The following is a 23,771-nucleotide window of genomic DNA, read 5'->3' on the forward strand; positions in this document are numbered from 1 at the left end:
CCTCCATCGAGTGCTGCCTGGCTGAGGACGGGAGCTTAGCAGGCAGCGGTCTGAATGAGGACAGTGTCAGTCACTGCAGGGGATGGAGTCTCCTGAGAGGAGACCCTTGAGGAAAAGGGAGGGACCCTCAAGAGGGAACCCGAGAGGCACGGGGCCGTCACCCTCAGGAACGCGCCCCGGGCGGGGCAGACCTCTAGCAAGAGCAGGAAGAAAGCTCCCACAGCGGGATCAATCGTAGAGATGGACGTTTTCTAAAATCAGCAAGGCCACTGAGCTCTTCGCACCCAGCACCTGAAGTTCACCACTAAACACAGACACCGAACCCAGTGGGATTCCTTTAAAGACATCCTTCTAACTCTTTCAAGAGAAGAGGCGCAGGGCTCCTGAAACTGACGACGAGGCGCGCAGGCCCCTTACTTGCGGGCGTCCCTGACGTCCTCGGGGCCGGCCGTGCGCAGCGCCCCCGTGTGCAGCCGGTCCAGCCGAAGGGACCGTGGCGAGGCAGGGCTCGAGGTTCCACCTTTGATGCTGGTCTCATCGTCTTCTTCCTCTTCCATTAAAGCTGGCAGCTGAGTGAGACAGGTGTAAAATGGCAGTGTGAAACTGGCTAACGATAGACTGTGTCAGAAAAGGCAACCTCACAGGCTTTACATTATATCCGGAAACTTATTTGTAAATCTATTTGCTATGCTTTCCTCCAAGTGCAAACAAAAAACCAAAAACAAGCAAACAAAAAACCACCCTTGTTCCAGCTTAGTGCCATCGTACAGGACTGTCTTGTTCAAGAGAAGCGGGGCGTGGGGCAGCGAGAGCACCCGACTGAGTGCAGACACCCTGGACGGGAGCCTCCCTGAAGCCGGGCTCCGCCCTCCCTGGAATCCAGCGACCAGATGGCCCCGCCGGGCAGGACAGCAGAGCGACGCCAGCACCGTGAACCCTGCATGGCATGAACCGCCCTGATGAAAGCACTCTGCTCATCGCCAGATGCTGCTCAGAAGCACCACCAGCAAGAGGAAGAAGCCTCTCAGCAAAGGCGTCCAGACCCTTCTGTTTGAAGGAGCAAAGCACACAGCTTGTGCCACCACCCAAGATCATTGGTAGTGAGGATGCAGCCTACTGGAGCCCAGGACAACAGGGGAAAGACAGAAAAGGTACCTCACCCGGCATGCGAACACCACGGGTCTGGCTCGTATTCCTCAGTAACGGACAGACTGGGGGCTAACACTGAAGTGCTCACTCGCAGTTCGAGTGTACTTTGCTCACTGTGGTTTACATAGAGCACCCCTAGGTCTTCACTCAGAGATGACCTTGTATGAGATTAGAGGGGTGGGATGGGGAGGGAGATGGGAGGGAGGATCAAAAGGGAAGGGGTATATCTATAACCACGGCTGAGTCACGCTGAGGTTTGACAGAAAAGAACACAATTCTGTAAAGCAATTATCCTTCAATTAAAACATAAACCAATTTAAAAAACAAAAAAAAGATGTTTGTCCTGGAGTCCCAGCTTTTCCGCTGGTCCTGGGTGTGAGGACAGGAAAGACAGTGGGGGTAACAGTGTGGGGAACAGATTAACCCCTTCAGGGTCCAGCCAGGTCTCACTAGTACATTTGGGTGTGTGGTTAAGCCAGGGGAAGTTTCAGGAACAGGCACGGCAAGTATTTTTGTAAACAATGAGTGTCTTGTTTTAACCAACTAACCTGTGCCTTTGTAGTGGGATTCTCTAAAGAATACTGATCCACTGCAGCCCCACAGGAGCTTGGTGACAACAAAGTGACTCAGTGCAAAATACAGCTGAGCCCGTTCAACAGCAGCTGGGTAAACTATGCACCCTCCCCTGATCTCCAACCAGAACCCTCAGGCAACAGAAGGCTACAGAGGCTAGAAATTATCCCCACGGAACTGAACAGGGATCAGTCTCAAATTCAAGTTACAATAAGCCTTTATAAAAATCAGAAAACAACAGAAAGAGTGGGAAGTGACACGCCTGGGTTGACCGTGGACTCAGGGGAGACAAACACCTGCCTCAAACTCAGAGACCGCGGCCAGCCCCTTCCCCGGGCCTCCTCCTGAGGAAGGCCTCTGGGTCCCCAGCCTGGCCGCCTGCCCCCAGGAGGGAAGCCCGCCCCCCTGGTGCCCACGTGACTAGGATGGGCAGGACGGTGTCCTCACGTAACAGGAGGACACAGCAGGCCACAGTGCCGGTGAGCGGCACACCCAGGTCACCAGCCCCAGGGCACAGTGCTGCTCCGCGGGGCCCAGCAGAAGGGCTCCCGGGCACTGAGCTGCGTGAACTGGAGCGCGGCTGCCCGAGTCCTGCGGGAAGGTCCCAGGAGTGGTCGGTCAGCGGGCTGGGAGCGGGAGAGGGACAAGGACGGCCAGCCCTCGGCGCACTGGACTCAACAACAGGGGCTCATCCAAGGGACCCGAGGGGAGAGGCAGCGAGCTCCCTCCTGATGCTCCCTCCTTCAGGGATGCTGTGAGGGACACGAGGGCCTCTGGAGGAAAGGGGGCTGGATGGCAGCAGGGTTAAGTGTCCAGGCTCTCATCAGACCAGTCCGCACCACACTGCTGGGTGTGCAAGCCTGGGCACGGGGCCCGGCCTCTCTCAGCCTCAGTGTCCACGTCTGCTGACTGGGGATGACAGCAGCCTGGCCCTCACCTGGGTGTCTGCCAGATGAGATGACAGGCTCGGAAAGCACTCGCCACGCTGCCTGGCACACAGAGGCTCCTGCACACTGCTACCCCCGTCATTAGACTGGATTCCCCCAAAGCTACCACCTTCGGCTCGGATTCAGCCGTTTCTTTGAATAACACGCTGAGCGGAAATTCCACCGTGGTCCAGACGTTACGACTTGGCACTCTCACTGCCGGGACACCGGCCTGGTCCCTGGTTGGGGAACTAAGATCCCATAAGCTGTGCAGCACGGCCAAAAAATAACTGAAGAAAATTTTAAAAATAATCCTATGTCTATTATAAATAAGCATGAGTTGATTAGAAGGTAAACAAGTGGGAGAAAGGCAAACTGTTACAAGAGTCCCCGAATGACCTATTACCAAGAGAACCATCAGCATATTTCAACTGGTGGATGAGTTTCAAAACTTCCATTAAAATGTCAATTATTCACCAGTACATAACCACATAATGTTCATTCATGTAACACGATAAGGACTCTTTAATACTTCACAGAGAAACAAACGCATGCTATATTATTAAATAGTTAACCTTTCGACGATGCTTCCTTAACTCACTAGGCTGAAAGATGCATGCAAAGAAATGAACAGAAACCAGATTGATTGCAACTCTGATGCTAAAAATGCAAGAAGCGTCACAGGCAAATACAGTAAAGCAAACATGACGGCAAACATAGAAGTGAGATGAAGACTTAGAGAACATGGAGCTGGAAACAGAGCATATTTTTAACCACAGAAGCGAAATGAGCTATTCAAGGTTTACTAGAGAAACACTATAAGTTATTACTCAGGAGATACCATTCTATTACAATATCATGATTTATTAAAGCAGAGCATTCTGGTCAGCAAAGGGCCTTAAGAGTTGTCTGTTCTCAGCCAAAATTTGCTATAAGTTAGTTTCCCTTAATAGAAAACACGTTATACTTTAAAGTAGTAATTTCACTGATTAGGAAGTTACCATAATACCTATTCTAAACCTGAACAAATCTAACCACCTATTGGACATTAATGTAAAATCCTTACCTAGAACTTGATATAAAACTTCTCAGAATAAATCCATTAAAGCAGGCATCCCATGAAAATCTGTAAGGAAAGCTAGCATAATAGCAAGTGGAGTCTTCACATCTTAGGAACCATAAAAGATACTTTGTACAAGAGTCTAGGAGAGACATTAACCATGCAAAAACTGATGAGATTTACCGTCTAAACTCCAAGCATCAACACCGAAAGGATATTGGGTCAAAAGACCATTAATTCTACGGTTAGAGGAGCATTTCTTCATGGAAGCATAATCTCATTTATGATTACACAGGTTATGTAGTGCATGATCCACCTACACAATGCTTCTAACTCTATAGCGATACACTAACTTTAACTTACTGCTATGCAGGAAAAACACCATTTAATGGGACACGAAGACAAAGCACAAACCAGACTAACGGGACACAGCATTGATATGACCAGAGCAAGGGGGAGGATGGCGGAGGGGAGATGGATGTGTGAACTACAGCCTCCGGTGGGGGGGATGGGAGGCTGGAGTCTGGATTGATGATGGCTAAACAGGCAACAGGATGAGTCAGGAAATCAAAACCAATGATGAAAGCAGACATGCCATCAGAAAACTGCACAAGGAGAAAATATTCAGAACTGTTCTTTTACAAATACTCGGAAAGAAATCAAGCATGAAACCACAGAGAAATCGTCCAAGAATTTTAAATATCAACTACTTAGACAATGATACAATTATAAAAGCAGTGTGTCAACAGACCACAAAATGGACCAGTTACCACTTCACATGCATCTAAAATGACCCACAGTTAATTTAATTCTATGCTAACAACGCAGCTCACAGGAAATGGGTGGTAACAGAAAAAAGGGATAATACAAGTGCAGTTTCAAGGCAGAGTGTTGTACACGTGATTCACGGGGTAAACAGCAGTGCACTCAGAAACCGAGGCTATACACGAAAGAAAGCCGGCCCATGTGCTTTAGAGCCGCACACTCTGTCACCAGAAGACCGAGGGCGTCATCCCGTGTTGAGACGCGGAAGAGTGAGGCAGCCCGACTTCTTCCCTGGGGCTCTGGGGCACCGGGCCTTTAACTGGTTTCATGCGCACAGCTGGCCTGAGGGAGCAGCCAGGCCCGTCAGCAAGCGGACCAGTTCAGAGTAGGTTTTCTTGCCACCGCATGCTCTGCACCCTGCAGCCATTCGTCCCCAATGGAACATGTGCTGCGCGGCTTTCACTCGCCATGAGGGCAGCCTATGGTTACTTTCACGAGGCTGTCTGCTCCCTGACCACAGAAACTGACCTGCCGCTGCCGTGCCCAGCAAGGGCCAGGCCCACCGCTCCAGAGGCAGTCTCTGGCTGAGTTCATGATGGCGTGCTAAGCCGGTGGTCCAAATATGAAGACGGATTGGTCCCTGTGCCATTAGGGAATGATTAAAGACCAGGCAGTTTTAAAAGTCTTAGACCTCTGAGCATAGCAATTGTACCTGATTTTCTTCTGGGGAGAACGAGAAAAAACAAAGAAAGAAAAACGGTGTGCTCGGGGAGGCATGCGGCAGGGAGGAGGCAGACACATACCGGAGTCAGGACGTCCAGCCGATCTCCCTGGAGCTCCGGGCTGTGCTGCCTCCCTCGGGGTGGGGAGCGCTCTCTGCTGGGCGGGCAGGAGCCGGCAAGTGAGGAGGCAGGACACAGGTTGAGGGAGCTCAGGGACTTAAAACGCCGAAGGCTGCCTAAGCGCGACCCGCCCGCCCTGCTGTCAGTCTCCTCGGCCCGCTGCTCCGAGCTCTCCTTCTCCTCCTGGATCCACCTAAAAGAGAGCAAAACTCGTCAGCTGCCCTCGTCAGCACAGGACCGTGTCTGGACAACAAATTTGGGCTGGCATTCTGTGTCACGATGAGCAAATTCCGGGAACATCTGCTCATTTCACATCTCGGCTAAAAGGTTCGACTTTCCCTCTTTTGAATATTCTCAAACTTGGAATAACTTAGCACTGAGTCTTACAAACTGGCCCCTGGTCATTCACGTTTGATTTGACTTATTTACGCTAACATTCTGACGGGGCCTGGGTGGCGACTCTCTCCCTGTGAGGAGACACCTGAAGTTGACCACCTTCATCTTCCCTGCTCTCAAGGCAGAGAGGCACGTCAGGGTCTCAAGTCTTTTCCACTGGGAATCGGGAACTCTCTATAACCAACACAGCGATTCACGAACAAGCTGGAGTTTCTAAACAAAAGTCCCCACACCAGATGAAGTGCTGAGGGGATTTTTCTTTTTTAATGGTTGTATGTGTAACAACGCATCACTTGATGAAGTTCTCCACCCGCTTTGTGCGAGTTTCTGGCTTCATGTCAATGTGACGCATTCACCTAGAATTCACGCTTCCTGCTCTTCTCCCCTAATGTGTAGTGGATGATTTTATATAGCAGTTTAAATACTCGATGATGCCTATAAAATGATTTCCAAAATAAAATACAGGATTCTGGCAGGTCATAACCTCTTCAGCTTGATTCTACCTATAAGTTCTGAAAGTTTTTCACTTGTGAGAGCAAGCTGATGGACAGAATTTACCATTTATAAACAAGTCAACTTACTGCCTAAGGAAAATTCACTTTACCTGACAACTTGCTGTAAAAATAAACATATTCATATGGAACCGTTCCATATTTCCGGCGGGGAAGGGGAAAGCCCGTCTTTCTGAGCTGGTCTGAGCTGACACAAGGCCAAGGAAGCAGTCTGTCTCGGCGTCAAAAGTGCAGGCGCCACCACCTGCGATGGCTGGCTGTGCCGTTCACCCCTGCCTTCCCCCCGAGCCCCGCGTGCTCGGCACACAGGCACGGACGGGCACCTCGGCCTGGGCTGACGTGACGAGAACTATCTGAGCAGCAGCTCTGCCTGGTCCTGCGCACGGTCACCGGCCTGCGGCCGCTCTGGACGTGGACCCGGGACAGGGGCGTAGCTGTGCGCGTGTGGCCCAGGCAGGCCTCGGGGCCCCCGGACACCCGGCTGCACCCAGACCGAAGGCCCGCTGCTCACCACGAGGCGGGCCTTTGCGTTCTATCCCGATCTGTAAACTGTTACAACTGCCAAGACGGTGTCTAAAGAAAACATCTTAAATATACTGATGAGATGAGAAAAACTCAAACACATGTCTTTGGACCACTGTCTTACAACAAGCCAATCTTCACACTGTATTCAGTTAAAAAGGACAATGCAGATCTGAGTGGGAATTTGCCAACCCCCAAACCCCTGCTTTTCTGTTCCAGGTGGCTTTGCACCGGAACACGGGAGTCTCCGATGGACATGGGAGGGTGAACCCACAGGGCTGGGGGGCACACGGGCCGCAGAGGACACCGCCTCGGCACCTCACCCACCTTGGGGCTCAGAGCTGAAGGGGAAACGCCAGAACACCGCCCCACAGAGTGCTGACACCAGCTGTGGACAGAACGCCCTGCCTCACTGAGCTCTCTCATCAAGGGCGATCTCAGAACTGAAAATCCTTGAAGCAGGCCTGAAGTCAATTCTCTCACTGTGGAACACTCAGAATTCTTGTAGGAGAAGAGAGCTCCTCAGAGAAGCCCAGGTTCTGGGGAGCTGAGTTAAAGCGCACCCACCGGATCTCTTCACTGATGGCGTCCAGCGGCTCCTGAAGCATCACAGGAAGAGTGTCGCCATCGGCCTGCCCACTGGGCGGCAGCTGACCGGCCGAGCTGAGGAGGGTGACCCCGTCGCCCTCGCCGTCAGACACATCCTCGTCACTCTCGAGGGCCTGGGCCACGGTGGCCACCACGCGGGCCTGCTGCGCGGACTCCCAGTCCTGCTCCCTCTGGCTCTGCACCTGGGCACGAGAAGACCACGGCTCGTCAGCGACATTCAGGACAGCTCTCGTCTGTCAGGAACCGAGCACAATTTGTATGGAAGCCCCAACTTTGGATAAACGGCCATGCTTATGAGACACAGCCATCTCTTAAGCGAGCAGTACTGAAGAAACGGGCAGCAGGAAAATCCAGTTCCTAGGTGGCCTGGTGACAGTCAGGTCTCAGCGTGGACAGAAGGCAATCCTATGAGGTTATTCACAAGGGTGGGCTGACCGAGTCAGAGACAAAAACCCAAAATTAAAAACATACATCCATGCCTCCATCGGGCAGGCTGAAGGAAAATAAGAAGGAAAAAATCCTTCAGCTCCGCAGCCGCTGGGTCCACCTCAGCGGTCATCACTTGTACTAGCTCCCCGAGGAGTGCCGTCCTCACAGGTTCCCAGCCCTCCGTGCTCCAGGCTGGTCTGAACACGCACAGACAGGAGCGAGCTGGGCAGCTAGGGGACTGGAGGGCCAGCCCCCAGCGGCTGTCCTCTCGGGGCACAGGCACTCGGGCTGTTCTGGGGGACAGCCCCTCGCACCGCAAGGGCGGCTCTGCCATCAGAGACGCACGGGAGAGTGCCTGCTGGGGCCCGTGCCGCCCTCCCGATCTCACACCTCACACCCTTCTCTCTGCAAGTCTCCCCCCTGTCCGACTCTCAACCCAGGTCCTGCCTTCTCTCCCACACATGACCTCAAAGCATCCGAGGGGCAGCCTCGAGGTGCTGGCTGCCGGCTCCCTGGCCGCGTGGTCTCAGCCCACACCCCCTGTGTTCCTCACGACCCCTCCCCAGGGCCTGACCACCCCCTTCGCGGGCTGCAGGACCCCCTGCCATCATCCCTGCTCCGTTCCAGCGAACCGGCTGCCTATGGGTTCACCCCCATCAGCCCGGTCAGCACATCCTCTCGCTGCTCTCACCTTCAGATGGCACAACGGGAACCAGCAGACTCCTCCTCCAGGGTACCCTGCAGCGGCCACTGAGGGTGTCTGAAGGCTGCTTGGGAGCGGCATCTGCTGTCTATACAGCGCATGATGCATCTAAATTATGCTTCTAACTGTATAGTGATACACTAACTCTAACTTACTGCTATGCGGGAAAATCACCATTTAATGAGACACGAAGACAAAGCACAAACCAGACGAACTGAACACAGCACTGATATGACCAGAGCAAGGGGGAGGATGGGGGAGGGGAGATGGATGTGTGAACTACAGTCTCCGGTGGGGGGATGGGAGGCTGGAGTCTGGATTGATGACGGCTAAACAGGCAACAGGATGAGTCAGGAAATCAAAGCCAATGATGACAGCAGACACACCGTCCGAAAACTCCACAAGGAGAAGATATTCAGAACTGTTCTTTTACAAATACTCGGAAAGAAATCAAGCATGAAACCACAGAGCAATCGTCCAAGAATTTTAAATATCAACTACTTAGGCTATGGTACAAGTTATAAAAGCAGTGTGTCAAAATACCACAAAATGGACCAGTTACCACTTCACTTGCATCTAAAATGACCCACAGTTAATTTAACTCTATGCTAACCACGCAGCTCACAGGAAATGGCTGGTAACAGAAAAAAGGGATAATGCAAGTGCAGTTTCAAGGCAGAGTGTTGTACACGTGATTCACGGGGTAAACAGCAGTGCACTCAGAAACCGAGGCTCCACACACAAGAAAGCCCGCACATGTGCTTTAGAGCGGCACACTCTGTCACCAGAAGCCCTAGGGCGTCATCCCTTTCTGAGACTCGGAAGAGTGAGGCAGCCCGACTTCTTCCCTGGGGCTCTGGGGCACCGGGTCTTTAACTGGTTCCACACGCACAGCCGGCCGGAGCGCGTGGCCAGGCCCATCAGCAAGCAGACCAGTTTAGACTCTTGGTTCTGTTGCCACCACATGCCCTGCACCCTGCAGCCACGCGTCCCTGATGGAAAATGTGCTGCCTGGTTTTCACTCGCCATGAGGGCGGCCTATGGTTACTTTCATGACGCTGTCTGCTCCCTGACCACAGAAACTTCCCTGCCGCTACCGTGCCTAGCACAAGCCAGGCCCACCGCTCCAGAGGCAGGCTCTGGCTCAGTTCAAGATGGCGTGCTAAGCCGGTGGTCCAAATATGAAGACTGATTGGTCCCTGTGCCATTATGGAATGATTAAAGACCAGGCAGCTTTAAAAGTCTTAGACCTCTGAGCATAGTAAATGCACCTGATTTTCTTCTGGGGAAAAAGAGAAAAAAGAAAGAAAGAAAAACAGTGTGCTCGGGGAGGCATGGGGCAGGGAGGAGGCAGGCACATACCCGAGTCAGGACGTCCAGCCGGTCTCCCTGGAGCTCCGGGCTGTGCCGCCTCCCTCGGGGTGGGGAGCGCTCCCTGCTGGGCGGGCAGAAGCCGGCAAGTGAGGAGGCAGGACACAGGTTGAGGGAGCTCAGGGACTTAAAACGCCGAAGGCTGCCTAAGCGCGACCCGCCCGCCCTGCTGTCAGTCTCCTCGGCCCGCTGCTCCGAGCTCTCCTTCTCCTCCTGGATCCACCTAAAAGAGAGCAAAACTCGTCAGCTGCCCTCGTCAGCACAGGACCGTGTCTGGACAACAAATTTGGGCTGGCATTCTGTGTCACGATGAGCAAATTTCGGGAACATCTGCTCATTTCACATCTCGGCTAAAAGGTTCGACTTTAACTCTCTTGAATATTCACAAACTTGGAATAACTTCGCACTGAGTCTTGCAAACTGGCCCCTGGTCATTCACGTTTGATTTGACTTATTTACGCTAACATTCTGACGGGGCCTGGGTGGCGACTCTCTCCCTGTGAGGAGATACCTGAGGTTGACAACCTTCACCTTCCCTGCTCTCAGGGCAGAGGTGCACGTCAGGGCCTCAAGTCTTTGCCGTGGGAATCGGGAACTCTATATAACCAACACAGCGATTCACGAACAAGCTGGAGTTTCTAAACTAAAGTCCCCACACCAGATGAAGTGCTGAGGGGATTTTTCTTTTTTAATGGTTGAATATGTACAAACACATCACTTGGTGAAGTTCTCCACCAGCTTTGTGCGAGTTTCTGGCTTCATGTCAATGTGCCGCATTAACCTAGCATTCACGCTTCCTGCTCTTCTCCCCTAACGTGTAGTGGATGATTTTATATAGCAGTTTAAATACTCGATGATGCCTATAAAATGATTTCCAAAATAAAATACAGGATTCTGGCAGGTCATAACCTCTTCAGCTTGATTCTACCTATAAGTCCTGAAAGTTTCTCACTTGTGAGAGCAAGCTGATGGACAGAATTTATCATTTATAAAACAAGTCAACTTACTGCCTAAGGAAAATTCACTTTACCTGACAACTTGCTGTAAAAATAAAAATATTCATGTGGAAAAATCCGTTCCACATTTCCTGTGGGGATGGGGAAAGCCCATCTTTCTGAGCTGGTCTGAGCTGACACAAGGCCAAGGAAGCAGTCTGTCTAGGCGTGAAAAGTGCAGGCGCCACCACCTGCGATGGCTGGCTGTGCCGTTCACCCCTGCCTTCCCCCCGAGCCCCGCGTGCTCGGCACACAGGCACGGACGGGCACCTCGGCCCGGGTTGACGTGACGAGAACTATCTGAGCAGGAGCTCTGCCTGGTCCTGCGCGGGGTCACCGGCCTGCGGCCGCTCTGGACACAGGCCCGGGACAGGGGCGTAGCTGTGCGCGTGTGGCCCAGGCAGGCCTCGGGGCCCCCGGACACCCGGCTGCACCCAGACCCAAGGCCCGCTGCTCACCACGAGGCGGGCCTTTGCGTTCTATCCCGTTCTGTAAACTGTTACAACTGCCAAGACGGTGTCTAAAGAGAACATCTTAAATATACTGACGACATGAGGAAAACTCAAACACATGTCCTTGGACCACTGTCTTACAACAAGCCAATCTTCACACTGTATTAAGTTCAAAAGGACAATGCAGATCTGAGTGGGAACTTGCCAACTCCCAAACCCCTGCTTTTCTCTTCCATGTGGCTTTTCACCACAACGTGGGAGTCTCCGATGGACACGGGAGGGTGAACCCTCAGGGCTGGAGGGTACACGGGCCGGGGAGGACACCGCCTTGGCACCTCACCCACCTTGGGGCTCAGAGCTGGGGCGACACCCTACAACACCCCCTCCACAAAGGGCTGACACCAGCTGTGGACAGAACGCCCTGCCTGACTGAGCTCTCTCATCAAGGGCGATCTCAGAACTGAGAATCCTTGAAGCAGGCCTGAAGTCAGTTCTCTCACTATGGAACACTCAGACTTCTCGTACGAGAAGACAGCTCCTCAGAGAAGCCCAGTTTCTGGCGAGCTGAGTTCGGGCGCACCCACCACATCTCCTCGTTGATGGCATCCAGCTGCTCCTGAAGCATCACAGGAAGAGTGTCGCCATCGGCCTGCCCACTGGGCGGCAGCTGACCGGCCGAGCTGAGGAGGGTGACCCCGTCGCCCTCGCCGTCAGACACATCCTCGTCACTCTCGAAGGCCTGGGCCACGGTGGCCACCACGCGGGCCTGCTGCGCGGACTCCCAGTCCTGCTCCCTCTGGCTCTGCACCTGGGCACGAGAGGACCACGGCTCGTCAGCAACATTCAGGACAGCTCTCGTCTGTCAGGAACCGAGCACAATTTGATATGGAAGCCCCAACTTTGGATAAACGGCCATGCTTATGAGACACGGCCATCTCTTAAGCGAGCAGTACTGAAGAAACGGGCAGCAGGAAAATCCAGTTCCTAGGTGGCCTGGTGACAGTCAGGTCTCAGCGTGGACAGAAGGCAATCCTATGAGGTTATTCACAAGGGTGGGCTGACCGAGTCAGAGACAAAAACCCAAAATTAAAAACATACATCCATGCCTCCATCGGGCAGGCTGAAGGAAAATAAGAAGGAAAAAATCCTTCAGCTCCGCAGCCGCTGGGTCCACCTCAGCGGTCATCACTTGTACTAGCTCCCCGAGGAGTGCCGTCCTCACAGGTTCCCAGCCCTCCGTGCTCCAGGCTGGTCTGAACACGCACAGACAGGAGCGAGCTGGGCAGCTAGGGGACTGGAGGGCCAGCCCCCCGCGGCTGTCCTCTCGGGGCACAGGCACTCGGGCTGTTCTGGGGGACAGCCCCTCGCACCGCAAGGGCGGCTCTGCCATCAGAGACGCACGGGAGAGTGCCTGCTGGGGCCCGTGCCGCCCTCCCGATCTCACACCTCACACCCTTCTCTCTGCAAGTCTCCCCCCTGTCCGACTCTCAACCCAGGTCCTGCCTTCTTTCCCAGACATGACCTCAAAGCATCCGAGGGGCAGCCTCGAGGTGCTGGCTGCCGGCTCCCTGGCCGCGTGGTCTCAGCCCACACCCCCTGTGTTCCTCACGACCCCTCCCAAGGGCTGGGCCACCCCCTTCGCTGGCTTCAGGACCACCTGCCATCATCCCAGTTCCGCTCCAGCAAAGAAGCTGCCTATGGGTTCACCCCCATCCGCCCGGTCAGCACATCCTCTCTTCTCTGACCTTCAGATGGCACAACGGGAACCAGCAGACTCCTCCTCCAGGGCTCCCTGCAGCGCCCACTCGGGGTCTCTGAAGGCTCCCTGGGAGCGGCCTCTGCTGTCCCCCTCCCGCCTGGTCTCCAGCTCTCTGCAAGCAGGCGCTGTGCCCCGCCCTGCCGGGCAGGTCCCGGGGGCTGCAGGAACCCATGTCACCAAGCCCCCTGTCCTCCTTGCCCACCCCGCCGCCCTCCAACAGGTCTCTCCCTGGCTCCAGGCCCCACCCTCCCTGGGGTTATTCCTCAGGCCCTTGCGCCCCATTTCAAAGATAAATAACACATGATGTCCACCACTACAGCCTTCATACTTTTTGAGAATGAAAGTACACAAATGACGAACCCTTAACTGAATTACACGATGACTGTCCAAACTCACCTGTTTGTCTGCGGTCCTTAATTCCTCTTCTAAGGAACTACACCTTTCGAGAGCGTGTCGTAGTTGCTCTCTCCACTGAAATAAAAGGGGCCGAATCACTGTGTGTTGATGTGTGTACATACGATAGTGCGCTTCTTATTCTACCCTCACCTGATTCCATGGCTACTGTAACAGAATACCTTTAATGTCTCTCATTTACCTTAAGGTGAAGAAAATCTGCTTACTAACAGCTTTAAATTCTCAGTTTCAGAGGAAAAAACTGTTATCCTAAAAGAACTGTATTACCCAGTTTTTAATTGCAAATTGGTATACAGAATAAAAAAAACCTTGAGACATTTATGCCAACTAATACTTTTTAACTGGGCACTTCCCAGGTGTCTCAGTGGTAAAGAATCTGCCTGCCAATGTGAGAGGGCAGGTTCGATCCCTGGGTCGGAAAGATCCCCTGGAGTAGAAGATGGCCACCCACTCCAGTATTCTTGCCTGGGAAGCCCCATGAAGAGAGGAGCGTGGTGGGCTACGGTCCACAGGGTCGCAAAGACTCGGACATGTCTGAGCATGGACTCAGGCAACGCTTTTTAACCATATAAAACTCTGAGTTCTTACAGAAAAGCCTGTATTTACAAGAATTCAAGAAGCTCAAAAGTCAACTAGTTCCATAAATACACGCATCGTCCACCTAACCAGGCAGCAAATGTACAAATCCAGGACGGCCGCGTGGCTGGTACCTTCTCGTCCAGGGCCTTGTGGTGCTCAAAGAGCAATCTCAGCGCCCTGAGCAGCTCCACCTCGCTGGTCATGCTGGCTGGGGACTGCGCCTGCTGCGGGCCCGCCGTCATCCGGAGGGACGGCACATACCGGGAAACCAGGATCTCCAGGTGTTCCAGCAGCAGCTGCAAGGCGGGGCCAAAGGAGCACCTTCAACCTCACACTTGAATTCAGGGCTGAGAACGCCTCTCAGCCTCACGCTAAGACCAAAACCATGCTAAGGCACGTCGGAATCCCGCCAGTTCAGTCTGAATTTAGAGTGGACTTCCCCAGTGTCCCAGGAGTTAACACTCCACACTTCTGCAGGGCTCATGGGTTTTAATCCCTGGTCGGGGAACTAAGATCCCACACAAACTGCAGCATGGACAAAAATGGAAGCTAAGAGAACTCTCCCCTCAAGTGTACTAAAATTACATTAGCTCTCATCATAAATTTGAAGCAAGGTATGAGAACCCCAAACTGATCCACCTCGGTCTGCTCAGTGGGAAGATGTGAAAAATGACTTGAAAACCAGACAGACTTTAAAGACACCAACACGGAGCCCAGCGGTGACCCCCGCGGGGCACAGGTCAACACGTGAGACTCCGCCTACTGACCCTGGTGTTGTTCCTTTCGGCTTTCAGCTCCGCGATTTCCGCTTCTCTTGTAAGAAGCTGCTCCCTGCATGCCTTTAGTTGTTGAGATGTGGCCAACTCCTAGAAAACAGGTAAATGAGGAAGTAACTAAACGCAAACACAAATGTTAAAGAGAGCGAGACTCTGAAGACTGACACTGTCCATTCTCTCCAGGCTCCACTCAAAGGATCTCCCTGCCCCTCCGGAGAAGAGGGGGTCCGCTGACCCCAAGACCACACAGACCCCTACAACTCAGACTGGCCTGCAGCCTCCACCTCGACCTGGCAGGCACGCGGCAGGGGAGAACCCGGAATCCAAGCCAGCCTTCTCAAGACCCAGGGAAGTCTGAGAAACTTTCCTAAACATACACCTAACAACAAAGTGGATAAAGAGATTCTTCAACGACACACAGACAAGTGACCTAGAGCCCCTGGGGAGAGTGAAGAAGAAAGGTAAGGTCTACAAGGCCACCAGGCTTTGGAGTGTTCCTCTGCGAAAGAGGCTGATGGCACCCCAAGGCCATCTGTTAGCCTGACTCCACTGAAGTCACCCAGTCATTCAATGAACTGCTTAAAATGGTAAATTCATGTTATATGTATTTTATCACAATATGTATGTACGCGGGGCCGTCCATGTGGTGAACTTGCTCAAACCGAACCACACGGACTCTTTCATTCTTCGATTGTTCTTTGCACAAATACAAAAATCCTGGGCCACGTATCCCCTACTACATACTAAGTATTCGGCACCTAGAGCACTGCCCAACACTTTTTAAGAGGCATGCAGTAGACATGTGAAGCTATGAGGGTGTATGTTATATACATGAGCACTAGGTACCCGTCACGAGAACACTGGACGAACTGGTCTCTGCTTTGTAAGATGGGAGACGTTAAGGGGCTTAGCCTTTGTGCTTCAAGGACTGACTCTCTAGCTCGATCCACATGCCCCAGAGACTCCTCCAGCCAGGGGATGCCTTGTTTGGAAGAAGAGAGACCTTAACGGGCTTAGCCTTTCTGCTCCAAGGACTGACTCTATGGCTCAGTCCACGTGCCCCAGTGACTCCTCCAGCCACTGTTTCCCTTCCTGTGGGGCCCCCGCCCATCGTCCATGCACCACATGCACAGCCTCTTACAAGGTCAACCTGCTGGGGTCGATCCTGCCCAGGAGGCCAGAACGCCCTGGCCGGCAGGGCCCACAACCATGCGAACACAGTGAAACAGAACCCCAACGCTTCACCAGGTGAGGGCCAACCCGACGGGCCCAGCCCCCGGCTGCTCTCACCTCCGGCCACTCTGCTTCCAGGACTTGGGATGAGGTCAACTTATTTCTTGTCTTGGCCTTTTTCTTGGGGTTGCAGCATGGGAAAAGCGCCCAAAGGCTGGCCCTTCTGCGACCCATCCTCGCGGATGTGGGCAGCCCCCCACTCAGGGGCACCTGCTGTTTCCCAGGCAGATACCTCAGCACCTGAGGTATCACCACCGATCGCACACTATGACCACCGGTCTCACGCACACACCGCTCTCACGCACACACCGCTCTCACACACACCGCTCTCACGCACACACTGCTCTCACACACACCGATCTCACACTATGACCACCAGCTCCGCTGTCTCAAGAAGAAATGGCACGAAGGCTCTGCCTCCAGCACATCTCCCAGGAGCCCAGAACATGGAACCCACTCTGTCACAAGGGGCTCCATGGTAACAGGGGGGCTGGGCTCAGGCCCACCATCAAGGGTGCAGAGAGCGGGGAGGGGCTGCCAAAAAGATGGCAGGTGTGTGTTGGGTGCGGGAGAAGGAAGGCCGTGCCCACAGCTCAGGCCCACCGTCAAACGTGACCCTGCAAAGTCACTGGGTCACAGTCAAACCGAACAGTATAAACTGCTTCAGAAACCACCACCACTAGGGATGAGCACGTCTTCTAAGTGGGCTTCTGCTTCCTCCACCCCCGAAATAAGCCTGCAGTGAGGCTACTGAAAGGGCACCCCTGAACTCAAGGGTGTGCCCAGAACCCACCCGGCTGAGGAGCACTCACCATGCTGGCTGCCCCTCACTCTCACCCTGAGCTTGGTCCTCCCTGACTGGCTCCCTCACTCGAGCTCAGCAAGGGCTTGACCAACCTCGCTCCGGGCGCTTACAATGAACCCACAGTGGGGACAGGGTTTCATTCAACCTGCTGCGAGCTCGCGCTCTTAACTTGGACCCTGGGCCGCCAGAAGACTCGGCCCCATGGGGGCGGCATGGTGGAAGTTCAGGGGTGGCCCTGCCTCCAGCCGTGACAGCCAGCACCTCCCAGATCCCGCCAGGGGCTGCCCTGCCCTCCCTCCGCGCCCGAGTCTCCCACCCCCTCTCCTGGCCCCACTCCCAGCCTCGCGGCTCTCCACGCGCCAGGGCATAGCCCATACTGCTCCTGGCTCAGCCCGGACCTCTGCGGTCACTTGAGGACTCAGTCCCCTGGGTGCTTGGGGTCGTATGTCCGCCCATCTCAGCAATGACAGACTCTGGGGAGACAGGGTACAGTTTGGGGTCCCGCCCTCAGTGCACCCTGAACACATTCTCTTTTTTTCGCTTTATCTACTGGAGTTCTCTGAGACGTCTTCTGAAAACCTCAACTGTGGCTTTCAAAAAGACTGTAAAATCACTGTGCTCAACTTGAAGAATAAAATCTTCATTGTCAACCTGAAAGTGAAACTGGAGGGAAGATTAAAAGCAGTCACTTTTCTTTTTTTTTTTAATCGACGAAAGAGCCTTTATTTACCTATTTATATATCTGCCTTGGTCCAAAAAATACTAACGGTGGTAAAAGCAGTCACTTTTCAAACTGAAAAAGAAAACCCACATGTGACCCCATCACAGAACACAGGTCACGCAGCCCCGCCCTCCTCAGCTTCTCGTCCACCACCAGCATCCTGTCATCGCAAGGCCTGCCCTGGGCTGGCAGGCGCAGGGGAAGCGGGCACACCGGCTCCTCCGTCCCCAGGCTGCGTGGGCCGCTTGCTCCACCTTCTTCCCAAATTCAAGTGGCACTGAAAGAGCGTGGGCAAGCTGGGGATTCTGATCCGAAACACAACCGTGGGTACTAAGCAAGGACCCCTGCCTCTTGTTTTCCTGGGATCAAATAAAGATGATCAGTATAATTACTGTGATGCTTACATGTGGCCTCAGATGAGAGAAGACACCCAGGGCTTCCCCACTTCCAGTTACAGACGCAAGCAGCTTGTAGGTCAGCCTACCCAGAGCTAGAAAAGCTAAATACATTTTAAAAGAGGTCCTCAGGCAGCCACAATCCAAGATTTCAAGCAACAGGGAAGCCCAGTGAGGCAGCTGGAGACTGAGAGGTCCGCTCCTTCCCCCGGGGCATCTGAACAAAGCTGACTCTGCGAACAAAAGGCAGGGGAAAGTCCAGCAGAGGGGACTGGCTAACACAGCTCTGGACGGTTCCTCCGGCTGGGAAGACAAACATATGAGCGCAGGCCTGACAAGTCAGTCCGGATGGTAGAGACCAATCTCCCCAAGAAAAGTTGGGCACAGAAAACGTACCCAACACTCTGCCCAAACTGGCTGAGCGCTGAGTATCAATCACCTCGTGGTCTTCAGGAGGCGGACGGTGGGATTCAGGACCTGCCGAGAAGGAGGGGCCCTGGGAGGGCCCCCAGGCTTCCAGACGGAGACGCCGGAGGGCTCCTCCCTGGGGTCGGGTGGGGGGAGGCGGGGAAGGTGGGTGAAGGCTGCTGAGACTCACCTTACAAGGACCCCCCCCAGCCTCAAGTCACTCAGGCCCTGAGTGAACAGAGAGCTCTGTCCCCACTAGAGGTCTACGTCAGAGGAAAGTCTGGGGAAGACAGCATCACTCAGGACCTCTAGGGTTTTCCAAACGTAGTGTCCAACATGCAACCAACAAAGCAAAAAAGGGTGTAACAACAAACAGGACCAAGAGAAAAAGAACTGAAACAGATCCAGAGGTAGCAGATGTCTATCAGAATATCAGAGGTATGCTAGAGGTATCAGATGCAAACGTCACCAGTTCAAAAAATATACTTGACCAAAGGAGAAATTTCTGAGAATCAAAACCGATGCTACAACTTTAAAATAACAGGGACTGAATTTACGAACTCAGTCTCTGGGCTTAACATCAAACTGGACGTACCTGAAGAGAGGATCAGTGAACTGAAGGATGGATCAGTTAAAAAATATATATAAGAGGGAAAAAAGTACAGAAAGAGCCCGTTGTGAAACTATGTTGTTAAAAGCTATAAATGGGTCCCCTTATGAGGGAGAAAAGACAGAAAGGGGAATAAGAAATGCCTCCAGGGGTTGGAAGTAAAGAGCCTCTTGATGCAAGTGGAAGAGGAGAGTGAAAAAGCTGGCATAAAACTCAGCATTCAAAAAATGAAGATCATGGCATCCGGCTCCATCGCTTCATGGCAAATAAATGGGGAAACAATGGAAACAGTGACAGACTTTATTTTCTTGGGCTCCAAACTTACTGCAGATGGTGAAATTAAAGGACACCTGCTCCTTGGAAGGAAAGCTATGATGAACCTAGGCAGCATGTTAAAAAACAGAGACATTACTTTGCCGACAAAGGTTCATTTAGTCAAAGCTGTGTTTTTTCCAGTAGTCATGTATGGATGTGAGAATTGGCCCATGAAGACAGCTGAATGCCGAAGAATCAATGCTTCTGGACTGTGATGTTGGAGAAGACTCTTGAGAGCCCCGTGGACTGCAAGGAGATCCAACCAGTCCATCCTAAAGCAAATCAGTCCTCAATATTCACTGGAAAGACTGATGCTGAAGCTCCAATACTTTGGCCACCTGATGCGAGAAACTGACTCACTGGAATAGAACCTGATGCTGGAGAAGACTGAAGGCGGGAGGAGAAGGGGACAACAGAAGACCAGACGGTTGGCTGGCATCACTGACTCGATGGACATGAGCTTGAGCAGGCTCCGGGAGCTGGTGATGGACAGAGAAGCCTGGCGTGCTGCAGTCCATGGGGTCGCAACGGGTCAGACGCTGAGTGACTGAACTGACTGGCACGGACGGGGGCAAGAGTTGGCTCAAGAATCAGACTATTGACTCAAAAATGAAAACCACACATTGGTTTCAGCAGCTCTGCGGGTGCCTGAGGCGAGAAGAAAATGTTCCAGCGCTCAGAGGAAAAAAGGTGTGGCTTTTAATGGCACAGCAACGCCGAGAGCTGACTTTTCAAGAACAACGAAGTCAGGAGATCATTGACGGGCGCCTGTAAAATGCTGCAAAGAAACACCACCAACCTGGAGTTCTACACCCAACAAAAACATGCTTCCAAGGGGAAAGAAAATAAAGACTTTTAGGGCAAATGGAAATGAGACAACTCTTCACCCACAGACATGAACTAAAAAGATATTAAGGCCGTGCTTTGGGAAAAAGAAAAGTAGTCTCTGACTGAAATATAAAAAACAAGTAAAGACCAACCATGAGGTAACTCTGACAGTACACATTAACTCTACAATCATGACAACACCAAAAATATATCTACAGTTTTAAAGGATAACAGTGACAAGGAGCAAACAGCCGTGTCAGGGAGGCAGTAACAGCACTAAGTTAGACTTAAATGTAAACCACGCGCCGTATCTGCGCACACTCACCCAACCACCTGGCAGAGGAGGAAGAACTAGAAAAGCACCTCATCCTTCTAACAGAAGGCCCGAGACAAGGACACAGAAGAGGCGGGACAGACAGAAAACAAACAGCAACACGCTGTCTGCACACGGGAACATCAAACTGTAAACAGAGCAAAGGTTCTCACGGAAAGATAAAAAGTGTCAAACTGATTAACATCAAAACTCTACACTATTCACAGAGGTACATGTGAAGATGGAAGACCACAGACAGGTGATACGAAAAGATACGCAGGCAAACAAGGACAGAAAACTGATGTGGCAATATCACTGTCAAACAGTGCCCTGAGTAAGAAGCATTCCTAGCGATAAAAGGAAGCATCTCATACTGATACAAGTTCAGTCTACCAAAAAGATGAGCATTCTAAATTTGAATGTACCTAATAACATAACCTCAAAATATCAATACATAAAAACTGACAGAAACAGAAAAGGAGTAACAGCCAGGTTCACAATCGCAATGGCAGACGTTAAAGACACATCTCTCACGGAGCTGGGCTCCCTGGTGCGTGGGCACCTGCAGCCATGAAGGACCTGAAGTGCGGCCGGCGCTGCGCTGAGGCGTGCTGCACACGTGAGACACGCACTGGAGTTTAAAGACGCAGCGTGAAGAAGAGAACAGAAACTGATTCATTGGGTTCCATCATGCTGATTGATCACACACGGAAAGGGTACTGCTTTGGGTGTGTTAAAATAAAACGTATTACGGATGATTTCACCTACTTCTGCTTTACTCAACGTGGCTACCGAAATCTGAATTATATGATTGACAAACCTGATCTAAGTGATACGCACGGAACACTGCATTCCCCCTGATACGCGTGATTTTCAGGGGCCCAAGGAACATATAACAAAAGGAATATATATTGGGCCACTAGGAAAGCTCGAATTATTTCAAAGGACTGAAATAATGCAGGGTATGCTTAGGGATTGCAATGGGCTGACGGTCTATGTGCCCTCAAACTTCACCCCGCACGTGGAGATGATACTCGGAGGCAGGGACTCTGGGAGGGGTCAGGTCAGGAGGGAATGGGCTCCCGTGATGCGAGACCAGGGAGAAGCAGCAGGCAGTCTAGGAACCAGGAACCAGGCCTCACCAGACGTGGCACCTGCTGGTGATCTTGGGACTGCCCAGCCTCCAGTACTCTAAGAAACAACTTTCTCTTGTCTAGCAGCTAGTCTACAGTATTGGTAACAGTAGCCCTAAAAGCCTAAGACAGGGCTCTTCATGGAATTAAGCTAGGAATCAAAAAAGGGTCACTAGAAAAACCTTCCCAAACATTGGGAAGTTAAATGACATACTTCTTGAAGAACTTCATGAATAATAATTTTAAAAAACACAACGAAAATTAGAAATACTTTTCCATAAAAGATAATGAAAGTCTGGCTTATTCAAACTTGTGGGACCCAGCGAACTATGTTTACAGGGTCTTAAAGCCTTAAACACATATCCTGGAAAAGAAGGAAGGCTAAAAATCAATTAAGCCTCTATCCCAAGAAACCAGAAAAGAAGCAGAGCAAACGACACACAAGGCAGATAGAAGAAAAAGGAGCAGAAAATAAGGAAACAGTAAGCACATACGAATTTTTTTAAAAAACAATGCCAAAAGTTGGCTCTTTGAAAGGATTGATAAAAATGATAAACCCCTAGAGAAACTGATTAAGAAAAAGAGACAGGGCACAAATCACCAATATCAAGGATTTTTAAAAGGGGAGACAACCCATCTTGCAGACAAGAAAGATATTATGAACACAGTTCACTTACCAATTGTAGAGTCTGCTGGCCTCACTAAATTCCTAGCAGTGGGAAATGCTTTACCTAAATAGACCCAAGAAGACATACAAAATCAGAAATTTTTATTTGCATGAAAAAAATTAAATCTGAAGTGAAAAGCCTCCCCACAATGAAACCTACTTGTTTTGCCAATCAATTCTTCCAAAAAGCCAGGGAAGTAAACAGCAATCTCACAGGAACTCTTGGGGTAAACCAGGAACACTCTCCTCCTTGTTTCATAAGACTAGCATAACCTTGATACTAAAACCAACAAGGAAAAGAAGTACAAGAAGGTCAAATTGCTGACTCTGAGTAGAGATGCTGCTGCTGCTACTGCTAAGTCACTTCAGTCGTATCCGACTCTGTACGACCCCATCCCTGGGATTCTCCAGGCAAGAACACTGGAGTGGGTTGCCATTTCCTTGGGGAACTTTCAAGACAAGACTCTTAAACCATGTCCAGAATTCACTTCATACCGTTGCCATTTCCTTCTCCAGTTTATAACAAGTATGCTTCCACAAAACCTAGAGAGGGCCAAAGGAAGACAGGTGGGGTGTATAAAAGCCTCAGCACTTAAGACTCAAGAGGCATAAAAACTTCCTAGCCAAAGAAATGAAAGTCTGATGGTGGAATTCGGAAGAGAGATATGAATAGCTTTGGGACTACACAATGGCCCCTGACACCTCAATGTAGGGGAGGCTCATGGCACAGACACTGAGTCTTTGGGTAGGAGTGAGATGGGGGCTGAAGACAGAGGTGGCTGCAGCCAGGCGCATTAAGAACCTTAAGAACCCTGCATTGCACCTCCCTTTTGCTTTGACTTGCCTGCCGGTCAGGCCAGCCGGCCACACCTCTTCAAGGGCCTCGGGCTGCAATTGAGCAGCACGACCTGCGACCGGACTCCAGTCCGGTCTGCATTGGCATACGCCACCGCCACTCTACCTACATCCGCCCTGTTCTTCACCTGACCACAGGTCTTTTGAAACCGAACGTGAGGGTTGTGAGGGTGGTCTTTGCGAGACTAGGACTCTCTCCCCTCTTTCTGAGTCTCCCTTCCCTGTGCTTTGCAGCTCCTCACCTGTCCGGGGCGGGGGGCGGGGTGAGTCTGTGTGTCTCTGTGTGTGTCTTTGTGTGTGTGTCTTTGTGTGTCTGTGTGTCTGTGTGTGTGTGTGTGTGTGCCCGCTGTCGCCTGGGAGTACTGGGCTGGGGCAGCCCCTGGGATTGCCTGAGGCATGCCAAGGGAGCCCCAGATGGAGACCCGACTGTCATCTGGTTTCCTGGAAGCCAAATCCGGAGGCAACCCAGGCCTGCGGCGGGAGTGGGGGCCCCGGCCACCCACCGGGGGAGGGGCTGGGGCTGCGGGGACCCAAGAGTTGGGCCGCTGCTGTCTTCGAGGGCCGCCGGCAGGTTGGCTAGCCGGCTGGAAGGCAGGCGACAGCTCTGAGCCCGCCGGGTGCGAGGGGCCAGGGGCAGGTGGGGCTCGGGGCGGCCA

The 23,771-nt window shown here is 52.2% G+C and overlaps 1 protein-coding gene and 1 long non-coding RNA gene across 2 annotated transcripts in view; both read right to left on the bottom strand.

Annotated features, from left to right (window-relative positions):
- The window catches only part of LOC133050740 (liprin-alpha-2-like), a 42,494-nt gene extending 26,255 nt beyond the window's left edge, over positions 1-16,239 (bottom strand). Inside the window, 11 exon segments of the mRNA XM_061134995.1 lie at positions 418-569; positions 3,224-3,253; positions 5,277-5,508; positions 7,313-7,536; positions 9,849-10,080; positions 11,044-11,280; positions 11,889-12,112; positions 13,460-13,534; positions 14,188-14,352; positions 14,824-14,922; positions 16,123-16,239. Coding sequence (XP_060990978.1) covers positions 418-569; positions 3,224-3,253; positions 5,277-5,508; positions 7,313-7,536; positions 9,849-10,080; positions 11,044-11,280; positions 11,889-12,112; positions 13,460-13,534; positions 14,188-14,352; positions 14,824-14,922; positions 16,123-16,239 — 1,787 coding nt within the window.
- Positions 16,240-17,763: 1,524 nt separating this feature from the next.
- The window catches only part of LOC133051237 (uncharacterized), a 49,969-nt gene continuing 43,961 nt past the window's right edge, over positions 17,764-23,771 (bottom strand). Inside the window, exons 3-5 of the long non-coding RNA XR_009691806.1 lie at positions 22,421-22,540; positions 22,271-22,324; positions 17,764-17,868 (exon numbers count right to left, since the gene is read on the bottom strand). This is a non-coding gene — a long non-coding RNA (uncharacterized LOC133051237). The remainder of the gene's footprint in view (positions 17,869-22,270; positions 22,325-22,420; positions 22,541-23,771) is intronic.

This window comes from Dama dama, chromosome 33 (assembly GCF_033118175.1).
Source record: "Dama dama isolate Ldn47 chromosome 33, ASM3311817v1, whole genome shotgun sequence".
In the NCBI taxonomy this organism is placed as follows: Eukaryota; Metazoa; Chordata; class Mammalia; order Artiodactyla; family Cervidae; genus Dama; species Dama dama.